Source organism: Sinohyriopsis cumingii, chromosome 13 (genome assembly GCF_028554795.1).
Source record: "Sinohyriopsis cumingii isolate HCF-2022 chromosome 13, ASM2855479v2, whole genome shotgun sequence".
Lineage (NCBI taxonomy): Eukaryota > Metazoa > Mollusca > Bivalvia > Unionida > Unionidae > Sinohyriopsis > Sinohyriopsis cumingii.
In genome coordinates, this window is record NC_142973.1 from 20,811,962 (window position 1) to 20,836,552 (window position 24,591).

At 36.4% G+C, this 24,591-nt stretch overlaps 1 protein-coding gene across 2 annotated transcripts in view; it reads right to left on the reverse strand.

Annotated features, from left to right (window-relative positions):
- LOC149785028 (E3 ubiquitin-protein ligase rfwd3.S-like) overlaps window positions 1–24,591 on the reverse strand; it is a 63,569-nt gene that overhangs the window by 34,004 nt on the left and 4,974 nt on the right. For both annotated transcript variants that reach the window (XR_016425350.1, XM_089978730.1), the window contains exons 3-7: window positions 22,889–22,975; window positions 8,180–8,602; window positions 4,009–4,094; window positions 2,572–2,674; window positions 1,351–1,529 (exon numbers count right to left, since the gene is read on the reverse strand). Coding sequence is in view for 1 of the 2 variants with exons in the window: in XM_089978730.1 (XP_089834856.1) it covers window positions 1,351–1,529; window positions 2,572–2,674; window positions 4,009–4,094; window positions 8,180–8,602; window positions 22,889–22,975 (878 nt within the window). In the remaining variant the exon portion in view is untranslated. The remainder of the gene's footprint in view (window positions 1–1,350; window positions 1,530–2,571; window positions 2,675–4,008; window positions 4,095–8,179; window positions 8,603–22,888; window positions 22,976–24,591) is intronic.

Here is a 24,591-nt window from a genome sequence, read left to right on the forward strand (position 1 = left end):
TAGCAACTGTGTGTAATGGCATAACATTATATATACTACAACTGCATGCAACAGCAGTGATATTACCACAGAATACCAAAAGCTGGATGTCTGTCATTTTACAACCTCATCTAACACAGTTGGTAAAATGCTTTTAGCAAAATAAATTAAATTCTTCAATTGCTAAAAGTCACTTAGCATTGATTAAGGTGGTTAATCTTAAAGTCAAGCACTTACATGATCAGTTTGAGCTCTGTTAATATTCATGAATATTATGGGTTTTGTATGGCAAATTAACAGTGCACAATTTTCATGCACTCATGTATGTCTATATGGTGTATTTAATTTTAGTTCATGATTGTAGATTGTAAGGGGCATTTTGTAAACAACATTATAAACCTCCATGATTGTGGGTTGCACTTTAAGATAATTTAGGCAACCATGTTTACAAGGCCTTTTGACCATGGAAATTCTTACAAGCGATATTATTGAACTGGAGGCAAAAATGACCCTCATCCTGGTTCTCTTATTTAGTCTTAGTTTTTTTATATAAAGGAAGGGATTAACAGAATTATTTATTCTTATCTTGACATCTATAGTGGAATCAATCATTAAGTTGTGTTCAATTATTATTTTAGAGCAGTGGTTCCCAAACTTTTTCAGGCCACTGCCCACTTGGTTATCCTCAGCACCCCCTACCTTACCCTGTAAAAAAAAGCATTACTCAGCAGTAGTACCACTCATCGGTCATCCCCCCCTAGGGGTGGTACAACCCACTTTGGGAACCATTGTTTTAGAGGATTTATTTATTTCAATTATTCACTGGAATTACAAAGTTTTCATTGAGTTTAGGACAAAATCACTATTTTGGGATTAATGTTAATTCATTTAAAAACATTCTGAATTATATCATCGTGATACATCAAGACTGTTGGCACATTATCCACATACAAAGCTTCTGGCACATATCTGCACGTTCAAGATTGGAATTCATTTGGAGCACCACTGGAATTCATTCTGAACACTCTATATTTTTGTACTTGTAGTGCAACTTTTAAGACTATTTGGGATCTAAATCACAATTCTGTAAGTTGTTTTTAAATTTTCACTTTGCATTCTAGGGAAATAAATTATCTGTTGAATTTTACAAAACTTGTTGCTTATTTAGTTGAAGACCATAGAGTCATAACAAAGGATTCATTACAATTAGTAGGGATTCATCCTATTATGTGTCTATAAGATAAAACCGAATGCATAAACTTGCAAAATACAACTGGTTCACTTCTGTATAATAAATGACAGGCAGTGGAGATTAGATACTTTTGTCTTCTATACCTTGACCAGTGAAATAGATATCAAAGTTTGGACAACCTTGATTTGTGCAGCTGTTGTTTGAGATTGTCAATCTCTCCCTTCAGTCTGTTACATTCCTCAACTGCCATCTGATATTGCATTCTAATTTGAGCTGCATCCATCTCTGAACGTCTTCTTTGTTCTTTTTCTTTCTCCAACTCCTGCAGCACACGATCTCGTTCTGCAGTGTCCAGTGCCTATAGGAAAAGCATGGTACAAGCATTCTCCTCTTATATCAAACCCCATCTCTAGATAAAATGACTGACTTTACTCAGTACTATTCATTATGTTATATTACACAGGGAACTGCTTTGTCAGTTTTGTTTTATAAGCTTGTTTCTGCTGCCAAATGCATACAAATAGGAATTCTTCAGCATTTCTGTACAAAACAAATACATATTTTTTAATTCTTACTCATTTAATATGGTGAAACTTAGTCCTTTACTATGGCATGAAGACAGAAATTAATTTTAACAGTATGTAAAGGGACACAACCATAACAAGATGACTGTAAATAAAAAAATTAAATACTGAGAACTAGAGACAAATTCTGGAATATACAAATTAAAAGCTTAACAATTTGCACTCATACACTTAATTTTAAAACCATTTTATGCCCAAATATGGGTGATTTAGTAAGGTTTTAAGTTTTGCTGACGATTTAAATGACTTAATGATGACCTATGCAAACTACTTCAAATCCAGATTATTTCATAAGAGCCATTACATCAGACATAGAAAATATTAGCTGTTAGGATACATTCTAAAATCAACAGATGAACAAAAGTAAGACATCAATAATCCAAACTCCACAAGAGAAATGGAGACTTCTGATAAAGAACAGTTCAAATGAATAAGTTTGGGTTATACCAAATCTACATATTTGGTAGGCATATATAGGCCATGACATGCAAAAATATCCTTTCGGACAATATGAGATCATCACAGAACACTAATGTCATAAAACAGAATTTTTAACATAAAAATATTCTTTCACGATACATTCAAACTAGTTTATCTCTTTAATATTCAAGACAGGTTCATGAAATGAGCTAACTTACTTTTGGGCAAGATTACTCTTTTTGAAATATACACAATCTCAGAATGTCAATGTTTTGTCTGAAGGAAATTTTTCTTAGGTAATGGCTCACGTGTAGCTGAGATACACCAAAAACCTGAAGAATTAACTATAGCAATTTATTAATTTCAATATGAGTTGTGGTTCCTGAGGATAAGTACCTTGATAGACTTGGCATAAATAACCCTAATATCCTGTCTCTTGGCTTTAGCATTACACTGGGGGCATTTTCCTCCCTGTCCTCTCAGCCACTTTTCTATACAGCTGTTACATGAAGAAAAAAAAATAATGCTCATTATGTAAAAGATTTCACAAAATAAAAAAAGCTGAACAGCAACCATGTTTTTCAATTCTTGACAAATAATCCTGTTCATAAAAGTGTTTTGGTTTGTGCCAATAAAATGTGCAAAGTGTTTTGAGGTGGCATTTAAGCATATCATTTTGCTCTCCTTGGCACCCCATCCCAATTTTCAGCACTGGCTGAAACACTGTTTATACTGAGTTTACATTTACTGTTTACATTGAGATATATCTTTTAAAAAAATATAATATTTTTGCAGAATATAATAGTAGCATTGCAAGAAATTCTGCCCCCTCCGCCCAATTATATCATGGGCCCACTATCACTAAAAGGGAATTATGGGAATTTCACTACCCCTCATATTCTTGCATATTTTGCACATTTATTTCAGAAATACAAATATCAAGGAAATTTCAAGGAAATTTAAAAAAATATTCTGCACTGAAAATTCTAATTCCCTTGATCCATCAGTGCAGGAAAAATCAATCATGGCAGTTTAGGATTGGTTGTGAATGAAAGGGTAGAGGAGAGATTCTGTAATTTGTGATGTTGATGAAACTGAGAAAATTTTTCACTAAACAAGCCTCTCTTTGATATGATAAGCTCCCAAGACTATGAATTTGTAAGCTTGCGACCAATTTAAAAATTTACAACAATGCAAAGGTTTTACCAAAGAAAAATTGCACAATTTCTTCTGAAAATCTTATGACTAAAGGAGACAAAATCTACAGAAGATCACGAATAAAGCTTACAGATCTATGTCAAACATGCTACTTTATATTATGCATCATATTCAAAGTATGTTAACCATACCAAATGTTTCGAGATCATAATTATGTATATATATATATATATATATATATATATATATATATATATATATATATATATATGGGTCCATGAGGCATGGTGCTACTCTTCATTTGTGCAATGTAATGTATATGAATGTAATGCAAGCATGTCACTAAGATATTTATAATTTTTCTCATGCATTTCAGAGAACACCAAGCTGAGTAATGCATTTTTTGTCCAAATGAACTCCCGCAAAGAAACTTAACTCCTACGTTGCCTCAAAGAAATTATTAACTAGAGTATAATGTATGTTATATGACTTTTAAAATTTTAGTAGAAACTTTTAATATCGTTGATGACAGCAGTGATGTCCTGCTGTTTATTGATACAGGTATGGTAAATAAATGTGGGATGGATCAATGGAAGAACAGATGGACAAGGGAAACACTGTATGTCCTTATTAATATCATGGTGCGGCATAAAAAGCTGCCTAAAGTACTCTTACCCTTGACCAAATAGGTGGCCACATTTAAGTGAACATAAACGGTGGTTTCCTGAGTTAGTCCAGTTTTCAAAACATATGGAACAGCTCTGAAAAGGAAGACATGAGGAATTAGGAGTTATCAAGACTTTAGTTAATTAACATCCCCTTACAGAAGGTTATTTCCCCTTATAGAAGGTTATTTCCTCTTACAGAAGGTTATTTCCCCTTACAGAAGGTTATTTCCCCTTATAGAAGGTTATTTCCTGCTTTTCTTTTAAGTATGACACCCGAACAGTAATTACTTTCATGCACTGATGGTACGGCCAAGTCAAAAACAATCTCTGTTTCCTTCAACCTGACTGATCCTTTTAAAATCCAGCTGACTCCATTTTTCTGACCATATTTTTAGTGAATATTATTTTCATAATTATTTTCATTTGGTCTGTTTCCAGATTTTTGTATCAATGAGGTAGTGACCACTCTGAATACACTGTAGTTGTTCTGTTTCAAAACTGGACCTAATCTAGAAAGTGCAAATTTATATATTAAACATAATTATTAAAAACTGACTTCATACCAACCCAACATTGTTTTTGCATGTTATATGAATTCATTTTCCCATAGGGTGACTTTCTGGAAAGATCCTTAAATCTAACCCACGACCCTGGCCCATGTGCACTAACCATCATTCTATTTCAGGATGTAGCCTTAAAACTAGTGGGATATCAGTGCAGGGCAGGAGGAAAGAATCTAGCAATAGCAACAAATAATTATTATATCAATAAAATAGTCTTACCCCACCCCCAAAACTACATTTAAATGTCAGTAGTAAATAACTCTTTGCTACTGCGTAGCTGAATTTGCCAGTTCAGTGATCCCACAAACTGGCAAAAGATAAATGTAGGAATACGCATTTGTACCATGCTGAATGGTATCTGTATGGGCAAGTTTTGATGCCAATACATGTATTATCAACCACTAAGAAAATATGGTTTTGCTTCCGTGAGCCAACATGCAAAGGTAAGTCATGTAAGATTGCCAAAAAGCAGTTTCCACTGCATCCTCCAGAGATGAATGAATTTGACAGCCCCACGAAGTAGCTATGGCTCAAACTTCAGAGGCTTTAAATTTAAAAACTAAAAGGTTCCTTTCAATAATGGACTTATACGCTCTCTTGATAGCTATGGTAATCCCCCTTGAAATGGTGGAAGCCAAGCTCTTAAGGGGTTGTCCCCCTTTTCTTTAGGGAAATGAGACTGGCAAGCATACTTTCTCCCTGAGCCTTTGCAGCACACCCTTTTAGGGCCAAACTGCTGAGGGAAAGCTCTGAATTGGGGTTGTTTCCTGGATGGGCTGCATCACTTTAAAAAACGTCAATGAGAGCCCTATGGGTGGTCATGATTCTGCCTCTTGTCTAGATTGATGGGCCAGAAGTGGATGATGGGCACCAAGTGTTGCTGTTTCTCAAATTCAAGGAAGCCAAGGAGGGGACTCCAAAAAGAGTCTTTGCCTTCAGAACAGGAGCCCTCTAAAAGTTCTTACTGTGAGTCTCTGGATGTGTCCAGGGCAACATCCTTGCTGAGCTAGATTTGATCTGCAAAGATCTAAGGTCTCAACATGGGGGCGGGGCAGGGGGTGCTTGGACAGACCAGCCCTTATTCTGTATAGCAAACTCCTGGCCCTTACAAAACCTCTGGGAAAGCTCCGTAACCATAGGTATGGCAGCAACAAGAGATCTGGGTAGGAAGTAGCTGGAGAGAATTGTAGTGCCCTCAAAGCGTGAAGGCTTGGGACACAGATCTCAGAGTAAAAGATGGTAAACCTCATTAACCACCTTGTCAAAAGACCATATCTCTTCTTCCTACTCTGCTGCCTTGATCTAAAGCTGGGATGATGTAGAGGACCTGAAGGGAGGAGGTGCCACCTCAGCCAGTTCTATCTCTATGATAACTTACAGGACATCCTAGTCCAGCTCTTGCTCCTGGGAGGCAGAACTTAAACTTAAGTGATCCAATGTCCCTATGTTGCAGGGGTAACTTGGAGTTAAGAGGAACCCTGACTTGTAACTCCTCACACAGAATTAAAAAACTATCACTAGTGACAGACTCATCAGGTTGGTGAGAACAACTCTAAACCTTCCTGGAGTGTTTGTGGGAAAGTCTGCACCTCTCCCTCCTTTTTGACCATGATGGTAATTTTGGCTCAAAGGCTACAACATTGACCTGGTGTTTCTCAATGCAATCCATATTTCTGTACAGAGGGGGCTCCAATGACTGTTGACCAGTACCCACAGACTGGTGCCTGGTCACCAGTCAATGACAGGTCAGGCGACCCTGAGCCACAGAAAGAGCCTAGCTCAGATCTTATGAACTTGTATAAAAGCTCTTTCTTTTCCATGTGGCTTATTCCTGTTTCCAACAAATTAGCTTTGAGGACTGAAAGGGTGCTGTTCCTGCTTCATGAGTGGGTACAACTCACAGCCAACACTGAGATGTAGGTCAGTGGAGGGTATGCTCCTCTCTAATGGGGGGCGGGGGCGGGGGTGCAACCCACCCTCTGCCCTACAGGACTGAAGATAGTGCTGATCCACCTTCATGAGAGGAAGCAACTTGTGCACAGCCCTAAAGAACTGCAGAGGCACTGTTCAATCCTTGCAGAAGGGCATCGCTCATTCTTGGCCCCCTTATATCCTCCTTTGGACAAGCCTCTTGGCTCCCTTATATCCTCCCTTGGGATGGGCCTTTTGGACTTTATACATTTTCTAAAAATACTTTTCAAATCCTATGTGAAGACCGGAGGGACTCAGCAATAGAAAATCCTCAGTACGTTTGTCTATTTACAGGACACCAACCTGCATCAGCTAGGCAGGTGAGGTGGGTATCCCAGAGGGCTTAAGCCAACATTACCTACACTTTGTTTTGGCATTCCTGCAAGAGTAAAAGTCTGAGGAACAATAAAAACGTCTATGAAGTATTTGACAAGAACAATATCAACACAATCTAAATAGAAAGGTCTTACCTGTTGTCAAGTGTTATCTCTATTGAATGAATTATAACGAACCAAAACTGATGTTTCAATTGCAGTAAAGTCAGCAATGATTGCATTGAATACATGATTCAAAAATGAAAGTAATGACAATATTGATGTTTTAATGACAATATCATCAACACTAATTCTGAGTAATAAGTGTATTGTCAAAGAACCAGCTTAGATGCTGATAATAAAGTAATAATGATAAAGAAAACTGACTTTTAAGAATGTAAGGTTTTCAATCATTAAACACACATAAAATGAAAGTTAGCATTGGTGTGCAACCTCCTTATGGAGAATAAGAATAGCAAAAATTAATTAATTCCATTGATTCATTACTGTTTTAAAACAATAAAACAGAACTGAGATGAGACCAGAGACCACATTAGCAGGGATGGGGTTCACAAAATACCTACCAGAGCTGGAAAAAGTAATCAAATAGTAATCACAATAATAGGGGGTTTAATTCCTAAATGTAACATTATCAAAAAATATAACCAAAAATGCCAATAATTCCCTCTGTATCAAGCTAATCCAAACAGGAAAAACACTTGATCTGAGGGCAATTTCAAACTGTAAAACTGATACACATAATGAAAATGCTCAATTCATGACGTATGACTCAAAACAAAGGCAATTTTCTTTTTGAAGAGTAATTTAAACCATGGTGGCAACTGAAAAAGAATGAGGGCTAGGGTGTATTGGTCATGAGTTTGACTTCAGGATCTTCCCAGAAAGTCATGTCATGGGAGAATGAATTCTCATTATATACGCACCCAAGGAAAAGTAAGCTAAGCAATAATAACAGGTAATGTGTATCAGATATTAAATATAGGATATAACAGCTTTCTGTAACTTGTGGAAATTTACCACAAGAAGCTACAGCAATTCATCCTGTGACCTTGACCTCCCTCTCCTTTGAGATGTTCTATGGTTATTGGTGAATTGGCTTGCAAAGTCTCAGTGCAACCTAATCAACATCCAGAAACCTTTCATTGTTGCAAAGTTTGGAGGAAAAAAACAACTTTATTATTACTACACAAATTCTGTTTAACAATAAACTATGACAGACCTCATTTAGTAATTTAATTAGCTAAGTTTTGGCAATAAAAATCGAAATAAAACCATCTTGATATTAAATAACTGCAAAGTGATAACTAACCTCTCCCTCCTCATCATTATCATCTTGATTAGCACCATCACCTGTTTTGGCCGAGGATATAACTCTCCGCCTCTTAGGTGACCTAAAATCTACTGGAGATTCCTGATGTTGTGTCAAGATCCTTAACCCCTGTGGTCCCTGCAAATTTGGGAACTGAGATACATTAGTATGGCCTAAGGTGGCATTTTCTCCCTGGGGATGGAAGTTATCTCCCAACCCTGATGTCAAAGCCAGCTGGGGGAGGGGCTCACTAGTTGAAATTGGTGTTAAAGCTGTACTTTGAAACTGTGCATCACGTGACCTGGAACCATGCTGGGAGTCACCAGACGTTTCATCTGCATTACCCCCTGTTTGGAGAGGGCCTGGCCTTAATTCCAGACCATCAATTGGTTGTGGACCATCAGGTCTATCTTCATTATCACTCTGGAACAGATATAAATTTTGAAAACAATCAGTATTTCAGTATTTAAAAAAATTAACTTTGCAAGATCAACAGTAGTAATTTCAGACACTCAGGAAGAGTGCTAAAGACTCAAATAAGAGTAATGAAAAATTTATCTTTTCTGAAAGTTCATGCAAACAAATGAACTCTGAATTGGTTCATACTGATGGCACTAAAAAAATATGGGCTACAGCTATGGTTGAGGATGTACGCTCTCACCTCTGTGGCTATCCACAACCAAAATAAAGATCCATCACTAATTACAAGTATACATTTTCAAACTTGCCACATAATGCAGAAACAAAATCAGTTAAAAAATTGGCACAATAAAGCTGATCCTTCTATGACTACCTCATCAACCACAATATTAACCTATGATAAACAACACTGGAGATATTACATATGTAAGGCAGTGACAAATGTATCAGACATTAGTTTATTGGATAGGAATGTGGCCCATGGATGGACCAAATTCACAATATCACAATGAAATATTTGGTAAAGACATACAATCAGAGTCAGGAGAAAATGGGCAGCTGGGGATGCAAACTGTAGGCCAAACTTTCATCTCAAACCATGCTAGCACAAATGTATTTATGCACTAGAATCATCCCTTTATGCATAGTGTCAAATTATGCATTTTTGACACTACTGTAAATAATCAGAAACATGGAGATAAAGCATGGATTTATCTTCAGTCAATATTTACTAATCAAAAACAAGAGACCCTCAAAGAGACTGAGACACACTACTGGCTGAAAAAAAATTCCAAGACCAGACTCTTTCTACCTTTTAATTGCTAAGTACTGAAACAATCTCCAAAAAAGAATTTCCAAGACCAGACTGTTTCTACCTTTTAATTGCTAAGTACTGAAACAATCTCCAAAAAAGAATTTCCAAGACCAGACTGTTTCTACCTTTTAATTGCTAAGTACTGAAACAATCTCCAAAAAAGAATTTCCAAGACCAGACTGTTTCTACCTTTTAATTGCTAAGTACTGAAACAATCTCCACAAAAAAAATGTCCACCTGCTTGTCAAGGACAACTGGTTTCCAAAAATTCACTTGTAACACTTTACTATCAATTGTCCCAAATTGTGATCACTTGCTAAGATTTGATGAGATGTGTTTGCTTAAATCCACTGAAATAATAAATGAAATAATGTGCAACATAATGTATTTATTAAAAGAATTGGCATTTTTTCAAAATATTGGTTTATAATACTTCAGGTATATATGTTTTAACTGCTGAATTTAAATCAGTTTGCCTGACAACTAATTCTGAACTGATCACAACCTACACTTTGCCGTTTAAATACAAACAGAGACAGCGGATTAATTGTTTTGCTTAAATGCAATCTGACATGGAAGTTAATCCTCTGTATAATCAACTTAAATTTCATGATTCATTACTGTCGTTTAATCAGTTCCTAAACAAAACCTGAACTAAAGTCAGTGTGAAGTCCCTTTCATTAATTACAATTACTCATTGGAGTAGAATCAGAATGAACCATTTATGAGAATCTGGCTTGAGTAAACAGTTTTTTAAAAAGCCACTTAAAACACTGTTAATTAAACATAAAGGCTTTGTTTTGTTTGGTGTCTTTTGATTTGGTTGCTTAGCCCAAAAATGTAGTCATGCAGTAATAGAATTTTGCATACATGAACCAGTTATCAATGACCAGCATTAGGTGTGATACATGATGTAAATGTATACATGGACAGGGTGGAATCAAGTCTTCTGTATGACCCATGTAATGTATATTTGATTTAATTGAATTGTCTCTTTGTAAGTTTTACATTTTTTATTTATTTCATTACATACTAATGTAATTTTGTTTACTGGAACTTGACATTTTCCAGAAATTAGTTTCACCTGTTTTGTTGTAAACACAGAACTTTGTATCTAAAAGCTGACCTAGTTCCTGGCCTTTACTCAAAATCATTAAACAACTTTTTTTATTGTGTGATTTACAGAGTGAAGGATTTATAGTTAAATCAAGGCTGTACTGGAATATGTGACCTTAGACATGTAAATAGCTTCATTCTTGTGCTGGAAAGTGATCACGTGACCCTCATACAGGTATCTATTTTGCATCTTAGACTGTATAACCTTTGTTTATAGAGAATTTAGTTAGTTGGGCTTCTAAACACTTGATGTCAAGGTGTTTGTTTTGTTGTGAACAGTTTGATTTGAAATTCTATTTTATGAAATTATTATTTCTTTTTCCCTAGTAAAATTTAAATGCTCATACAGAATTCTTGGACAAAGAAATTTCTTGAAATTTTATTCTAAATTCAAACACCGGAATATTATCTTCTGTGATATAACAAAGAACTGTAGACACATCAGTCTTATAAAGGCTACAGTATACGTCATCGCCTTCCATTTGAGATTTTTCATCGGGACTCGAACTTGAAGTCATAAAAAAACATTTTATTACTAGGACTAATAATTCATAATTCTTGGATTATTCTTGGATTTGATTCTTAAGACCATAAGTTCTTCCATGTTTTTCTAGAGAAATAAATTATTTGTTAAATTTTACAAAGCTTGTTGTTTTCACTTTTCTTTGTTATCATTTATGAGAGTCTAAAAACATAACACCCAAAGGCATGAAGAGCCAGATAAAGGTAAAGTGCTTAAAGCATAAAAATATGAACATGCCTGACTTTTAAAATGGAAAATAAAACTTGTCCTATATAAGCGACTTGAAAAATTTTACTATCCCAACTTCGAAAATTACTCGTCAGGGATGTCAGGTTATGGGATTTGATCATCCCTGTATATCTGATATCATTCAGCAATAACATCATTATCATATTAACTGCTATGGTGGATTGGCACCATGTTCTATTTATGACCAATGAGACATCATAAGAAGTCTTCTGGTGGAAACACCATGTAGATATGACTTTTCATTTTGAAACAGTAATGATGACAACATTTTCAAGCTGACTGCCATGGTGACCATAATGGACGTCAGACTGGCACCATTTAAATTTAGGACCAATTAAACATAACAAGAGGTCTTTTAGTGAAAGCACTATATGAATAAGACCATCCATTCTGGAGGACCATCCATGCTGGTGCAGTAGCCATAAAAAAAATTTAAGGATGGCAACAGAGTGACCTAATTATATGTGCAAGCATTACTTTTTTTGTTAAAGACCTACTAGACATCATAAAAAGTATTCTGGAGAAAACCCCATGGCTAGATTACTTTTTGCTCAGGAGCAGTTGTGATAAGATTTACAAGATGGCCACTGTGACAGTCACACTGGACATTAGACTGGCACCATTTTCATTCAGGACCAACTAGACATCATAATTAGTCTTTTATTAAAAACCTCATGTTGATATGACCATCTATTCAGAATAAGTAGCAATAATAAGATATTCAAGATGGCCACTGAGGTGACCATATTAGACATCAGAGCAGCACTATTTTCATTTAGGACCAACTAGAAGAAGTCTTCTGGTGAAAAACCCAAGTAAATATGACCTCTGATCAGCAGCATTACTGATAACAAGATTTTGTAGTGTTCATCCTAGATGTTTGAGGGGCGCCATTTTCATTTAGGATCGAACAGACCAAGAGATGAATGGGTGAATGGGTGTGTAAAGTTTCATAGCAATCTTTCAAGTAGTTCAGGAGTAGCAATATTGAACTTGTGCTAGCATATGGAAGACATACAACACAACATCCCATAACCTCTTCTAGCCTATGACCAGTACACAGACAACAACCTATCATAAAAACTCTCCTGGTCTATGACTATTACAACTAAAAGCTGTTTAGTGCTACCAAAGGAGGTCTTAGAATTTCTTCCTTTTTCTTTTAATGATCGGTCTTACACCTTGTAAATGATATCAGACAATATTAAAACTAATCATCCAGTAACCCAACTTCTTGCCATTACAGTCGTTCCCCATCTTGAACTGCCCACTGATCAGTGGCCACCCATTTTATACTGCCATAATCCCAAGGTACTAACAAATTTGTGTTAAAAAGTACCCTTCTAGGATGGCCACCTCTCTAATGTGACCAGTGATCAGCATATTAATAAAAAAACCTGTCAATTAGAATAAATAATTCCTTTGATCACTGTTGAGAAATTTGATTGAAATAAACAATGTCAGTTACACGTACTAAAGCAGTGGAAAAATGTAATGCATGGAAAATGACAGTCACAAGTAAATGCTTCCACCCTGATTTTATAGGCACAAAGCAGTGGAAAAATGTAATGTATGGAAAATGATAGTCACAAGTAAATGCTTCCACCCTGATTTTATAGGCACAAAGCAGTGGAAAAATGTAATGTATGGAAAATGACAGTCACAAGCTAGTGCTTCTACCCTGATTTTATAGGCACAAAGCAGTGGAAAAATGTAATGTATGGAAAATGACTTACAAGCTAATGCTTCTACCCTGATTTTATAGGCACAAAGCAGTGGAAAAATGTAATGTATGAAAAATGACAGTTACAAGCTAATGCTTCTACCCTGATTTTATCGGCACAAAGCAGTGGAAAAATGTAATGTATGGAAAATGACAGTTACAAGCTAATCCTTCTACCCTGATTTTATCGGCACAAAGCAGTGGAAAAATGTAATGTATGGAAAATGATAGTCACAAGCTAATGCTTCTACCCTGATTTTATAGGCACAAAGCAGTGGAAAAATGTAATGTATGGAAAATGACAGTTACAAGCTAATGCTTCTACCCTGATTTTACAGGCACAAAGCAGTGGAAAAATGTAATGTATGGAAAATGACAGTCACAAGTAAATGCTTCTACCCTGATTTTATAGGCACAAAGCAGTGGAAAAATGTAATGTATGGAAAACGATAGTCACAAGCTAATGCTTCTACCCTGATTTTATCGGCACAAAGCAGTGGAAAAAAGTAATGTATGGAAAATGACAGTTACAAGCTAATCCTTCTACCCTGATTTTATCGGCACAAAGCAGTGGAAAAATGTAATGTATGGAAAATGATAGTCACAAGCTAATGCTTCTACCCTGATTTTATAGGCACAAAGCAGTGGAAAAATGTAATGTATGGAAAATGACAGTTACAAGCTAATGCTTCTACCCTGATTTTACAGGCACAAAGCAGTGGAAAAATGTAATGTATGGAAAATGACAGTCACAAGTAAATGCTTCTACCCTGATTTTATAGGCACAAAGCAGTGGAAAAATGTAATGTATGGAAAATGATAGTCACAAGCTAATGCTTCTACCCTGATTTTATCGGCACAAAGCAGTGGAAAAATGTAATGTATGGAAAATGACAGTCACAAGTAAATGCTTCTACCCTGATTTTATAGGCACATTGGTTCTGCTGATGAATAATCACAATTATTTTAAATGAAATTAACACAAGCTTTATCACATTGAATCTATAACATGCCTGTGATTTTTAAATGAAAATATGAAATATTTTTAATTTGAAATGCCATTCAAACTTTATATTTAATTATTACTCACAACTGTGATCCCCATCTAGAAAGACCACCCTCTTATAAGGCCACTTTCCTGCAGCAAACAGAGGTGGTTTCAATAGATGGGGACTACTGTATCATCAGTATTCACTGGAATTCGTAGACAGACAAAAGCAATCATCAGCATCTCTCTTCAGGGCTGAGCATGTCATAGTTTAAAACCACTTGACCAGACAGTGAATTGTAAAAAATAATCCATCCTGCAAATTTATCGCACTATTATGAAAACACCAGTCCCTCAAAGTAACTAAAACTCTACTGTCAGAAAAGGATTTCTATGCAATCAAGACAAGTTCATTTGGTCATTTTAACTGTTGAGAGTTGAAATGATCTCTAATATTCTTAACAACAAGATTTTCAAATTATTCACTGTGGCAGTCATACAGGATAAAATATAGGCACCATTTTAAAGTATGATAAACTGGACAATATCAGATGACCTTTGGTGAAACTCTCATGCCAATATGACCATCCATTCAGGATAATTTTTCAATATATTCATTGGCACCATTTGCATTTAGGACCAACAAGATATAATAAAAAGCTTTTGTTTAAACTATGTGTTGATTTGACCATAAATTCAGGAAGAGTAACAAGATTTTCAAGATGACGGCCATGGTGCATATATATATATTGGCTGTCAGATTAGCATCATTTTCATTTACAACCAACCAGAAGTCTTCAAGTTACAATCACATGCCAAAAATATTTTCCATTTTGCAGGAATAGCTATAATATTTTCAAGATGGCTGCCATGGTGGCCATACTGGATGTCTGAATGGCACCATTTTCATTCAGGTCTAAATAGATGTCATAGTCCTTCTTCTGGTGATAGGATTTTCCATTTAGGAAGAGCTGCAATAACAAGATGGCTACCATGGTGGCCATACTGGATGTCTGAATGGCACCATTTTCATTTAGTTCCAACTAGAGATCATAAGTCTTCTGGTGAAAGCACAATGTCGATATTATTGCCATCTAGGAGAAATAGCAGTAAGATTTTCAAGATGGTTATCAGATCAGCACAATGTTTATTTAAGACAAACAAGATAACATAAGTCTTCCAGTGAAAACCATATGCTATTTTTACTTTCCATTCAGGACAGATGGAGGTTGGACAAGAGGCATCACATAAGCTATTCTGGTCTATGACCACTAGAGCTAAAAATTAAACAAAACCAAGAAGCCCAAATGGGCCTGATATCACTCAAATGACACCTAAGTTTGTGAATGCAAATACACATACTGAATCTTTAAAATGGAAATAAAAGTTTTGAACAAATGTTGGTGTTGCTATTTTTCTTTTAGACCAGATATATATAGGAGTTTTTGACCAGATATATAAAAGGTTAAAACATGGCAGATTCTTTTGCTTAATATTTGAAGTTGTGTTTTTTAATAAGCATGCATTTTCATGCGGACTGAATGAGAATATACAAAACAAGGTAATTAATACTGGTTTTCATCCATTAATGTGCATGTAAAGTGTGATTACATCGCTGTATGACTTGAGACATAGTCTAATATCACATGTGTGGGTCTATTTGCCAGGACTTTGAATTTTTTTGTTTTGTTTCTTTCTTCAGACACTGAACTAAAATATTTATATATTTGTGGACACAAACATGTATATATTTTTTAAAATGTATACAACATTAGAAAATATGACATATACTTTCTGGGCATTAAGATGACAACATTTGTGCAACAAGCATTGGCACCCAGTTCTCCACCTGCCCCTTGGGGACTAATCCTGTCTTGTCTTTTCACTAACATAGTCACATGATCGGCCAAACACAATACAGTCTATTGGAACTGTATATATATATATATATATATATATATATATATATATATATATATATATATATATATATATATATATATATATATATATATTATTTCAGTCATTTCCACTACCAGCTAAAACTTTCACATTTTACATTATGGTTTATCAAAAACAGGATGGGATTCAATACTAAATGAAAAAACTGTATAAGTTTTCCAGAGTGCTGTATTTTGGTTTAGATCTCCTTAAATATCAACAGGTGAGAAGGTGAGGGCAGACCCTTTGGTCACTATTAGAATATATTTCTATTTTTATAGTAGTAGTTGTAGTAATAGTCATAGTAGTAGTAGTTGTGATTGTTGCCATTCTTATTATTTCTGGAAAATGTGAGAAGGAATGAAAGTTACATCCATGAGTTGCTCTTGCATTTATGTAGTAAGATAGTAGACTTTATCTTAATTTCAAGTTACTTCTCTCAAAAATCCAAAAGTATGTTTCTTCGAGAATACTTACCCAAGCATGATACCTAAGGAGAACTACTACTACCTCGCAAAACCAGCCCTCCCAGTTCAGCTAAAGGGAGCTAAAAGTTGTCTGCTGGCCTACGTGCCAGTCAGGCAGTTATCTCCCCTCAGGTATAAGCCTTGGTAGCAAAGCCTAAAAAGACATCTGACAGTTACCACTGGATTGGAAGGCATGCTCTCTATGGATGTAGCTGTGGTGAGGCTGGAGGGGTGTATGTGTATTATGAATGTGTAAGTATTCTCAAAGAAATAAATTATCTAGGAATAAATTTGGCTTTTTCTTCAAATACTTTACCCAATCATAATACCTTAGGAGAATACGTAAGAGGTGGAGGGTGCTACATCCCCTTACATCAGACATAACATCTCTGGTCCCCTAAGGTATTGAGACAGTTTCTCGGTAACCCAACTGGATGGGACTCCATCTGTTGGGGCACAGTTTTAAATGGGAAATATTTCCTCCCTGCAAATCCAGCAAAAGTTGTGAAGCCATGTCTTAAGAAGCTGTCAATCGACCTGAAAGGGTGACCTATTGAGCTGTGGATGTAGATCCTACTAGATCAAAATTGGGCACCATAGGATGACAGATCTCAGAGATAAAAACTAGGGAATGTGGACTCCGATCTCCATCCCATAGGCTGAATAATGTGAGTTAGTGAACAGTTCCAGTCTGATGCTAGGTTGGTGGCAACTGCTTGAATCTCGTGAGCCAAAGTGTGTAATAAGTTCACTGAGCTGAGTGAATAACCCCCTTACTCCATAACAGGATAGTCTGTTCTGATAGATCCTCATGTCCTTTTATGATAAGTAGAAAGAGGGGCAAACTCCCTCAGTGCAACAACTCTGCTTTCATTAAAGTATCACCTGAATGCCTGGACTGGGTCTTGTAGGTGGCCTTTAGTTGATGTGTCCAGATGAGACAGAAGGTTCATGACATAAATGTAGTTACCTGTGGAAGGGAGACTGTTCTTGGCAATGAAAGAGGATGCAGTCAAGAGTAAGACTGACCTGTCTTGTCGGAACTTGTATGAAATTCGGGTCTGCTGATAGGGCATGTATTTTTCAAATTCTGCCTGCAGTTGCTAATGCTGAGGAAGCAGGTCTTGTAGCAAAAGGAGTGCCAGAGATGCCCCTGAAATTGGTTCAAAAGACGTCTTACCCAGCCAGGTTAATACCCAAAATAGGTTCTGCTTTGGGCATAGGGTTAACATTTTTGGACTGTATTTACAAAGTTGGCAAGAAGGTCGGATAAGTCCTGGGTTTGTCCAACATTTTCTCTCCCATGATGATGAGAGGTGTTTGTGGTTATGGAGCGTTAACCTTTGATCGTACTCTGTGCTAACTTGCTTTCTTCGAAGAGCCAGAGGAGGAAATTAGCTATCTGCAGTAATGATGCCTGGAGAGGCTTGCTTTCAGAGTTGAGGGCAGTCACACCTGAGCGATTCTCTCCACAACTGGTTGCGAAACATTTTTAAGTTTGAGGGCCTGTTTGAGATGATCCAGACGTGCAGGTTTGGGAGCTCCAGACAACAATGATATAACTGCCATTATGGTTGTTTGATTAGATGAAGGAAAACCAGAATTTTCTGCAGGGTTTTTGATGCAAAATTGATGAGGTTGTTGATCCTGTCAGAGTGGTGCAATGAGGATGAGGTGACAGGCTGATTCCCTTGCTTTCTGTATCAATTTTGTAATCAGAGGTGTTGGAGGATATGTGTATACATTCAGGTTGGTCCAATTAATAGATAGGGCATCGACTGCCCAAGCTGTTGGGTCTGGGACAGGAGAGACAAAGGATGGGAGTTTGGCAGTCCACCTTGTCACAACCTGGCTCACCAATGGTTGGAGAAACCATTCATGCTGTACTAGTTGATTTTTCTGTATAAAGAATTGGCCAGTATATTGAGGCATCCAGGGATATGGCCAACATGTATGTGGCTTTGCAGATGACAAGACCACTTAAGAATGTCCCACACCATGACATAAAGGTCTAGGGATTGGGTTCCTCCTTGTTGTTTGCGATAAGTCACCACTGTAGAGTTGTCGGACAGAATGAGAACTCCCTTGCCAAGCAAATATTCCTGCCACCGGTGAAGGACTTTCACAATAGCCGTCCTCTCCAGAATTATTGATATAAAGATGTCGTTCCTTGGGAAAGCATGCACTCCTGGCATCCCGAAAGGATGGTAGCAGGCGGGCTCCCCAGCCTTCCATACTTGCATTGGTACAAACTATAATCTCGAGTGGGTGGATGTATAGATGTATACCTGTCATGAGCCAAGTTAGGTTGCTCCAAATTCCACAGATGGTGCCTCATTTGGGTGGGAGGATGGTCCAGTGGGACAACTTGATAACTCCATTCATGCAGAGGAAACAGTATCAATGTAGTAGAAGGCAACCTAGGATCATTAGGTCCACTGCTGCACTGAGCAATTCTAGCAGGCGAAGGGTTCCAATGTGGACATTACTTCCTTGAAAGTAAGGTGCTACCATAGGTTGTCTCAATGCCTGATCCTGAAGGAGATGAAATATGATGCTTGTGTATTTAACTCCATACTTAGGTCAAATTGTTGAGAGGGTACTAGGTTGGATTTTTCCTTGTTGATGAGAAGTCCAGATTGGAAACAAGGGTTATCGTGTATTGTTAGAGCTAACTCACTGGTGTTGTTGCAGGATGTTGTCCAGGCAACTTGATGTTGCTGCCTTAGAAATGTTCTGGGCATGCACCGTTACTCGATTCATCAGTCAAGTGAAGACCCTGGGGCTGACATTGGGCCCCAATTGGAGTGCCCTGAAATGGTATATGATATTTTAGATGAATTGCAGGATTGTCTTGGGAGCATTGTGAATAGGGACATTGAAGGTATGTGCTGTCAAAGTCCACACTGATGGCCAAGTCTCCCTGTCTTTAGAGCTAAATCATTAAAAGGTGACCCAGAAATTGATAAGTCAGTGAGTAATAAAGCATAGAGACATAAAATATAATGACAATACCACCTGTTTATAAACCCGTGAGCCAGTACATGTGATGTTGGAATACCATGTGGGCACAGAGCTATACCTAATGATGATTAACTGGAGATAAAAAAGATAACAGACAATCTCAATTACAATGCTACCTGCAGGGAAGGTCAAGGAAGGCAGAAGCATTGAAGCATGGCATTCCAAGGCTAATAATACCATCGTAAATGAAACTCACCTGTATATATCAGAAAAGATGGAAGTATGTGATGTGATGTGATGTGATGTGTATATATATATATATATATATATATATATATATATTTAAGTTGTTTCTGAAGAGCATAAAGACATGCATATAGAAATAATGTAGCCCAAAACTAACCTGCAGAGTCGCATAGGCTACAGAAACAACCATGCACTGGAGGTGATTGAATAAACCATGTATACAGTGCAGACCTGTAATTGTCTGACCAGAGCAGAAGAAATACACAAAATGTACATGAGTGTCTACATTACACACAAACAACCTGCTTGTAAAAGGAAACTGAGGCAATGCTATAGAGACATACACAGTAGGTGCAACAATATCCATTATGAGACAATACTTGTAGGGAAAAAGGCCCAGAGACCTCCTGTTCAAGTAAATACATTAAAGTTGGCACCCAGACAGTTCATAATGGAATTACACATATTTAAGAGTTTTTTAAGCACAGGAGACTTGAACATATAAAATAATTATAGCCAGAACTGAGAGTGAAGTTGCTTAGTCTCCTAGTGCAAGTACCTAAATGTGTGATGACGACAAAGTGTAGCAACTTGTAAAGGCAGAACTCTGTCATGATATAAAGAGAAAAAGTTGGAAATATAGATTGAGTATACTTTCCTTAGAAGTGAAAAATTCCCGCAACTTGTAATGGTATATCTTCCACAAAGATTCTGGCTTCTGCGAGGTCTCTCATGATGAGAGCATGCTTTTTGGCATGAGAGGAAGTAGTAATTGGGGTATTTTTAGGCTTTGCCACCAAGGCTTATACCTAAGGGGAGATCATTCTGCCTGACTGTCACTTAGGCCAGCAGACAATTTTTAGTTCCCTCTAGCTAAAAGTTGTATCTGGGAGGGCTGGATTTGCAAGGTAGTAGTAGTTCTCCTAAGGTATTATGATTGGGTAACATATTTGAAGAAGGGACAATTTTATCTTCCAATGCTATCTTTTTGTAACATGTAAATTAAAAAGTGTTGGATTATTCCTTCATTTATATTTAAAATATGTTGTTTCAAACAACAAACTACTAGTGTGATATTGAAATACATTACATAATAAATTGGATGGTGATATATTATTTAGCAGGATTCACATCTTCACTGACCAGTTTCAGAAGAATGCAAATTAGATGCAATGGCTGATGGGCACAATTTAAGACAGCTCTTGGTGCATATCAAGGAACCCATGTCCTTTACACAGGCAGTGGAGAAAACAGTCTTTTTCAAAACAATATTTTAGCTCTCTGACATCGATATATTGTTCTTGATGGAAATAACTATGCATTATCTTATTTATACTGTCAAGATTTGAAAACACATCACTTTCTTGACTCTTGTAGAATTTGTCCTTGGTAATTGGCTCAGGATTCAGTTAGTTTTGTGTCTTTTTGTCCATTCATTAATACATTTTATTTTCCATTGTTTTACCAGAGTCTGAAAAGTCATTCTCAATGATGAAATGATAAAAAAGACTGTGTTAAGGCACCAGGTTGAAGCAGAGGGTTGTGAACTGCTATATGACATTTAGTGCAGAGGGACTTTAAAAGACTTCAATTTTAATGTGGCAAACAAAATGTATGGGGAAGTCAAGAAATGAAGGATATTATTTTTTTTAATTCAAATACAAATGCGTTTCACATTAAATCAAATTATAACTTTAGAAAATAAAGAATATTATGTCCTTCTCTTATTGATATTAATTTTTGTCTCACTTTCATGAGGATAATATTACAACAGTATATAATGCTGACATATGCTTACCCTGATGCTATCAAATATTTCTGAGATCACTGATTTATGCTTCAAATATTTCTCCAATAATAAACAACTAGTTTGTAATTGGAATCTCTTACATGATAAATAAGTGGTGCTACTGTTTGATCTTGACTGATCACTTACAGGAGAGTGCTGTGCTTAATGACATGAAGGTCAAGTGCATATCAATGAGTCCAGGTCCTTTTGACAGGAATTGGAATCTAATGGAGTGCATATCAATGAGTCCAGGTCCTTTAGACAGGAATTGGAATCTAATGTGCATATCAATGAGTCCAGGTCCTTTAGACAGGAACTGGAATCTAATCTGCATATCAATGAGTCCAGGTCCTTTAGACGGGAATTGGAATCTAATGTGCATATCAATGAGTCCAGGTCCTTTAGACAGGAATTGGAATCTAATGCCTTTTTTAACAATATTCAGCTCATTAACATTGATTCAAAGAAGAAATCAATCAATGTCATCAATACACTGTTCTTAATGCAAAAGGCAAGGATATAGTCTTAATTATTCTGTCAAGATTATCTGAAAACACATCATTGTCTTGACTCTTGAAGAATTTGTCCTTGGATTCAAGTAGTTTTGTATCTTTTGGTGCAGCACCAATCGTGGTAGCTGTTAGTACTATTTTTATGTCTTTGGTATGACTCGGCCGGGATCAAACCCGCAACCTCCTGCATCCGACGAGGATGCTCTAACCACTACACCACCACAACGGTCAAAGATAAATCAGTATGACATCAAATCATGTTATGACTTAGGGAAATAAATACAATGTAAACATATATACTTTTATATTTTCATTGCCATTAATTTTGTCACTTATATGATGATAACTGGAGTTTTTTTAAAAACATTTTATGCTGCTATCTTGCATTTACCCCAATGCTATGAAACATGTTGTGAGAGATCAATGATAGTAACCCCAACATGACATAATCACACATTTTAATGATAATGTATAATTATACTAAGTTTCATTCCTTTATCTCAAACAGTTCTAAAGGGCCAGAAATGAAATATTAAGTGGAAACATCAAATATTAACATCTGACCATGATCTTGAAGACAGGAATGAAGCATGTGACACATTTTATAACGATAACTGATGGAAATGCAGATAAAATGTAAATTTTTTTGCAAATAGGCAGGGTACAATAACAATATGAAAACTTAAAATCCCTTCCTTCTCAGTAAGTTTCCCCGAGTTACAGTAAATGTATTCATTTACATGGATACCAGTGTTGATAGTTTTAAACAAAATGACATTGGTGTCTGTGTGTGTAAGTATGTGTGCAGTATTTAAGTTTGTGAATAGGTTTCTGATGAGGAGTTCTATGACCTTCATAAGAAGATCCCTGTTTGTTGGGGCTTTACAGCTTAATAACAACCCCAAACTGCATGAAAATGTGTATGCCACAAGAAAAAGAGTTTTCACAGTAAAGCACCTGTGCCTGGTCATCCCCTGACTCTAGCTCTTCAATCTCACTTCCATCATCTGATTCCACAATCTCTACATCTGAACTTCCCGAGCTCTATAGGAAAATAAATGCAGTGTTACAAGGCAAAAAGACACTTTATAGTAGGGGTAAAAAGATTAATTGATATATTGATGCATGAATACTTTTTCCATATTGATACCCATGCTGATACATATGGTGAAGAACTGATACAAAAAAATAGTTCCCATATAATGTTACTTTTAATCTTCTGCAGTTGTTAATAGTTACTAGTCATTTGCCTCTTCATTCCTTAAACTGAGAACTCATTTGAGCGAGCTTGAGCAGGAATATGCATATGCACTTATTTCTGCCAGTAAGAAAAAGAAAGAAAAAAAACCTACTGACAACACCTACTCGTCTTCTATAAATTAACAAATACGAAGTGGCTAACTCACAAGGTTTGAATATGCCTTCATGTCCTAACACCACGAATTTTTCATGCTGACTATCTTATCCTATCATTAAAACGACATATCAGCATAAAGAAGACATTTCAAATTTGTTCCCCTGTATGATTTACTGATCTTTTAATATCCACATATTATGTCAAGTTTCTCTGTTGCTTCAAATCTTGTCTACCTGCATCGAATTTGAGGGCTATACTTCTGGTGTCTCATGCAGAGAAATATATGAAATATAATTCTAATTAGTGGTTATTCTTTGTTCAAGTCCAGAGTAAAACAATAAGCACCAATCAGAACTACCTCTGGCATATTCTCTGTGTGACACACCTGAAGTATCAGCAACCATACTAGGTCAAATTAGATACAAAGAAACTTTGTACGACTATGGTTATTAAATGATCTGTGAAGTATTTAAATCATATGTGGGAAGAAGTTTGCAATGTGTCTTTTTACAATGATATATGGAATCAGCATCTGAGTGTACCAAAAGATTAAACAAATATTTTAGCACAGAATCAGCAGGCAGACAGATTCCATACCACATGAGTTATAGCCACCTTGCTAATTTGTAAAACAGTTTCTTTTTTCACTGGCAGAAATGAGTGTCTGCAGCCACAGCAGTTGTTTTGCATCTGTAGGAAGTACAATATGAAGGAGTTTTAGGTTAAGTGTGTGTGTAATTTGGATTTTTAACATAGCTTTAACAATTTTTCAGTTGTATTGCTAGGATGTCTGCAGTGTGACAGTTTATAGTGATGTCTAGCACTGAGGCATCATGCCGCAGACATGTAGCATGATGTCCCACCCAGTCACATTATCCTGATACCAGGCTGACCCATCCTAACACTAACCTCTTAATGCTGAGTGCCAAGTGAGGCAGCTATTAGTACCATTTTTGTAAGTCTTTGGTATGACTTGACCAAGGATCGAACCCACAACCTCCCGTATCCGAGGTGGACGCTCTAGCCACTCAACCACCGGAGCAGTCAGTTTTTAGTTGTTAGTGAACTCGGCTCAAACACTTGGACTTGTAATAGATAAGATTTCCTTTGTATGAAAATATGACACTGAACTGACTTCCATATTTAAGTGAAGAAATTAAATTGGTAATGAGATGTTTCAAAAACATTCATGCAGTGCAAAACAAAAGCTGTGGTGAACAAGGGGAGTCCTGCACCTGATCAAAGGGATCATCTTGAAATGCCAAAAATGGCTGAATAAAAATCAATGACACCTAACAAATAG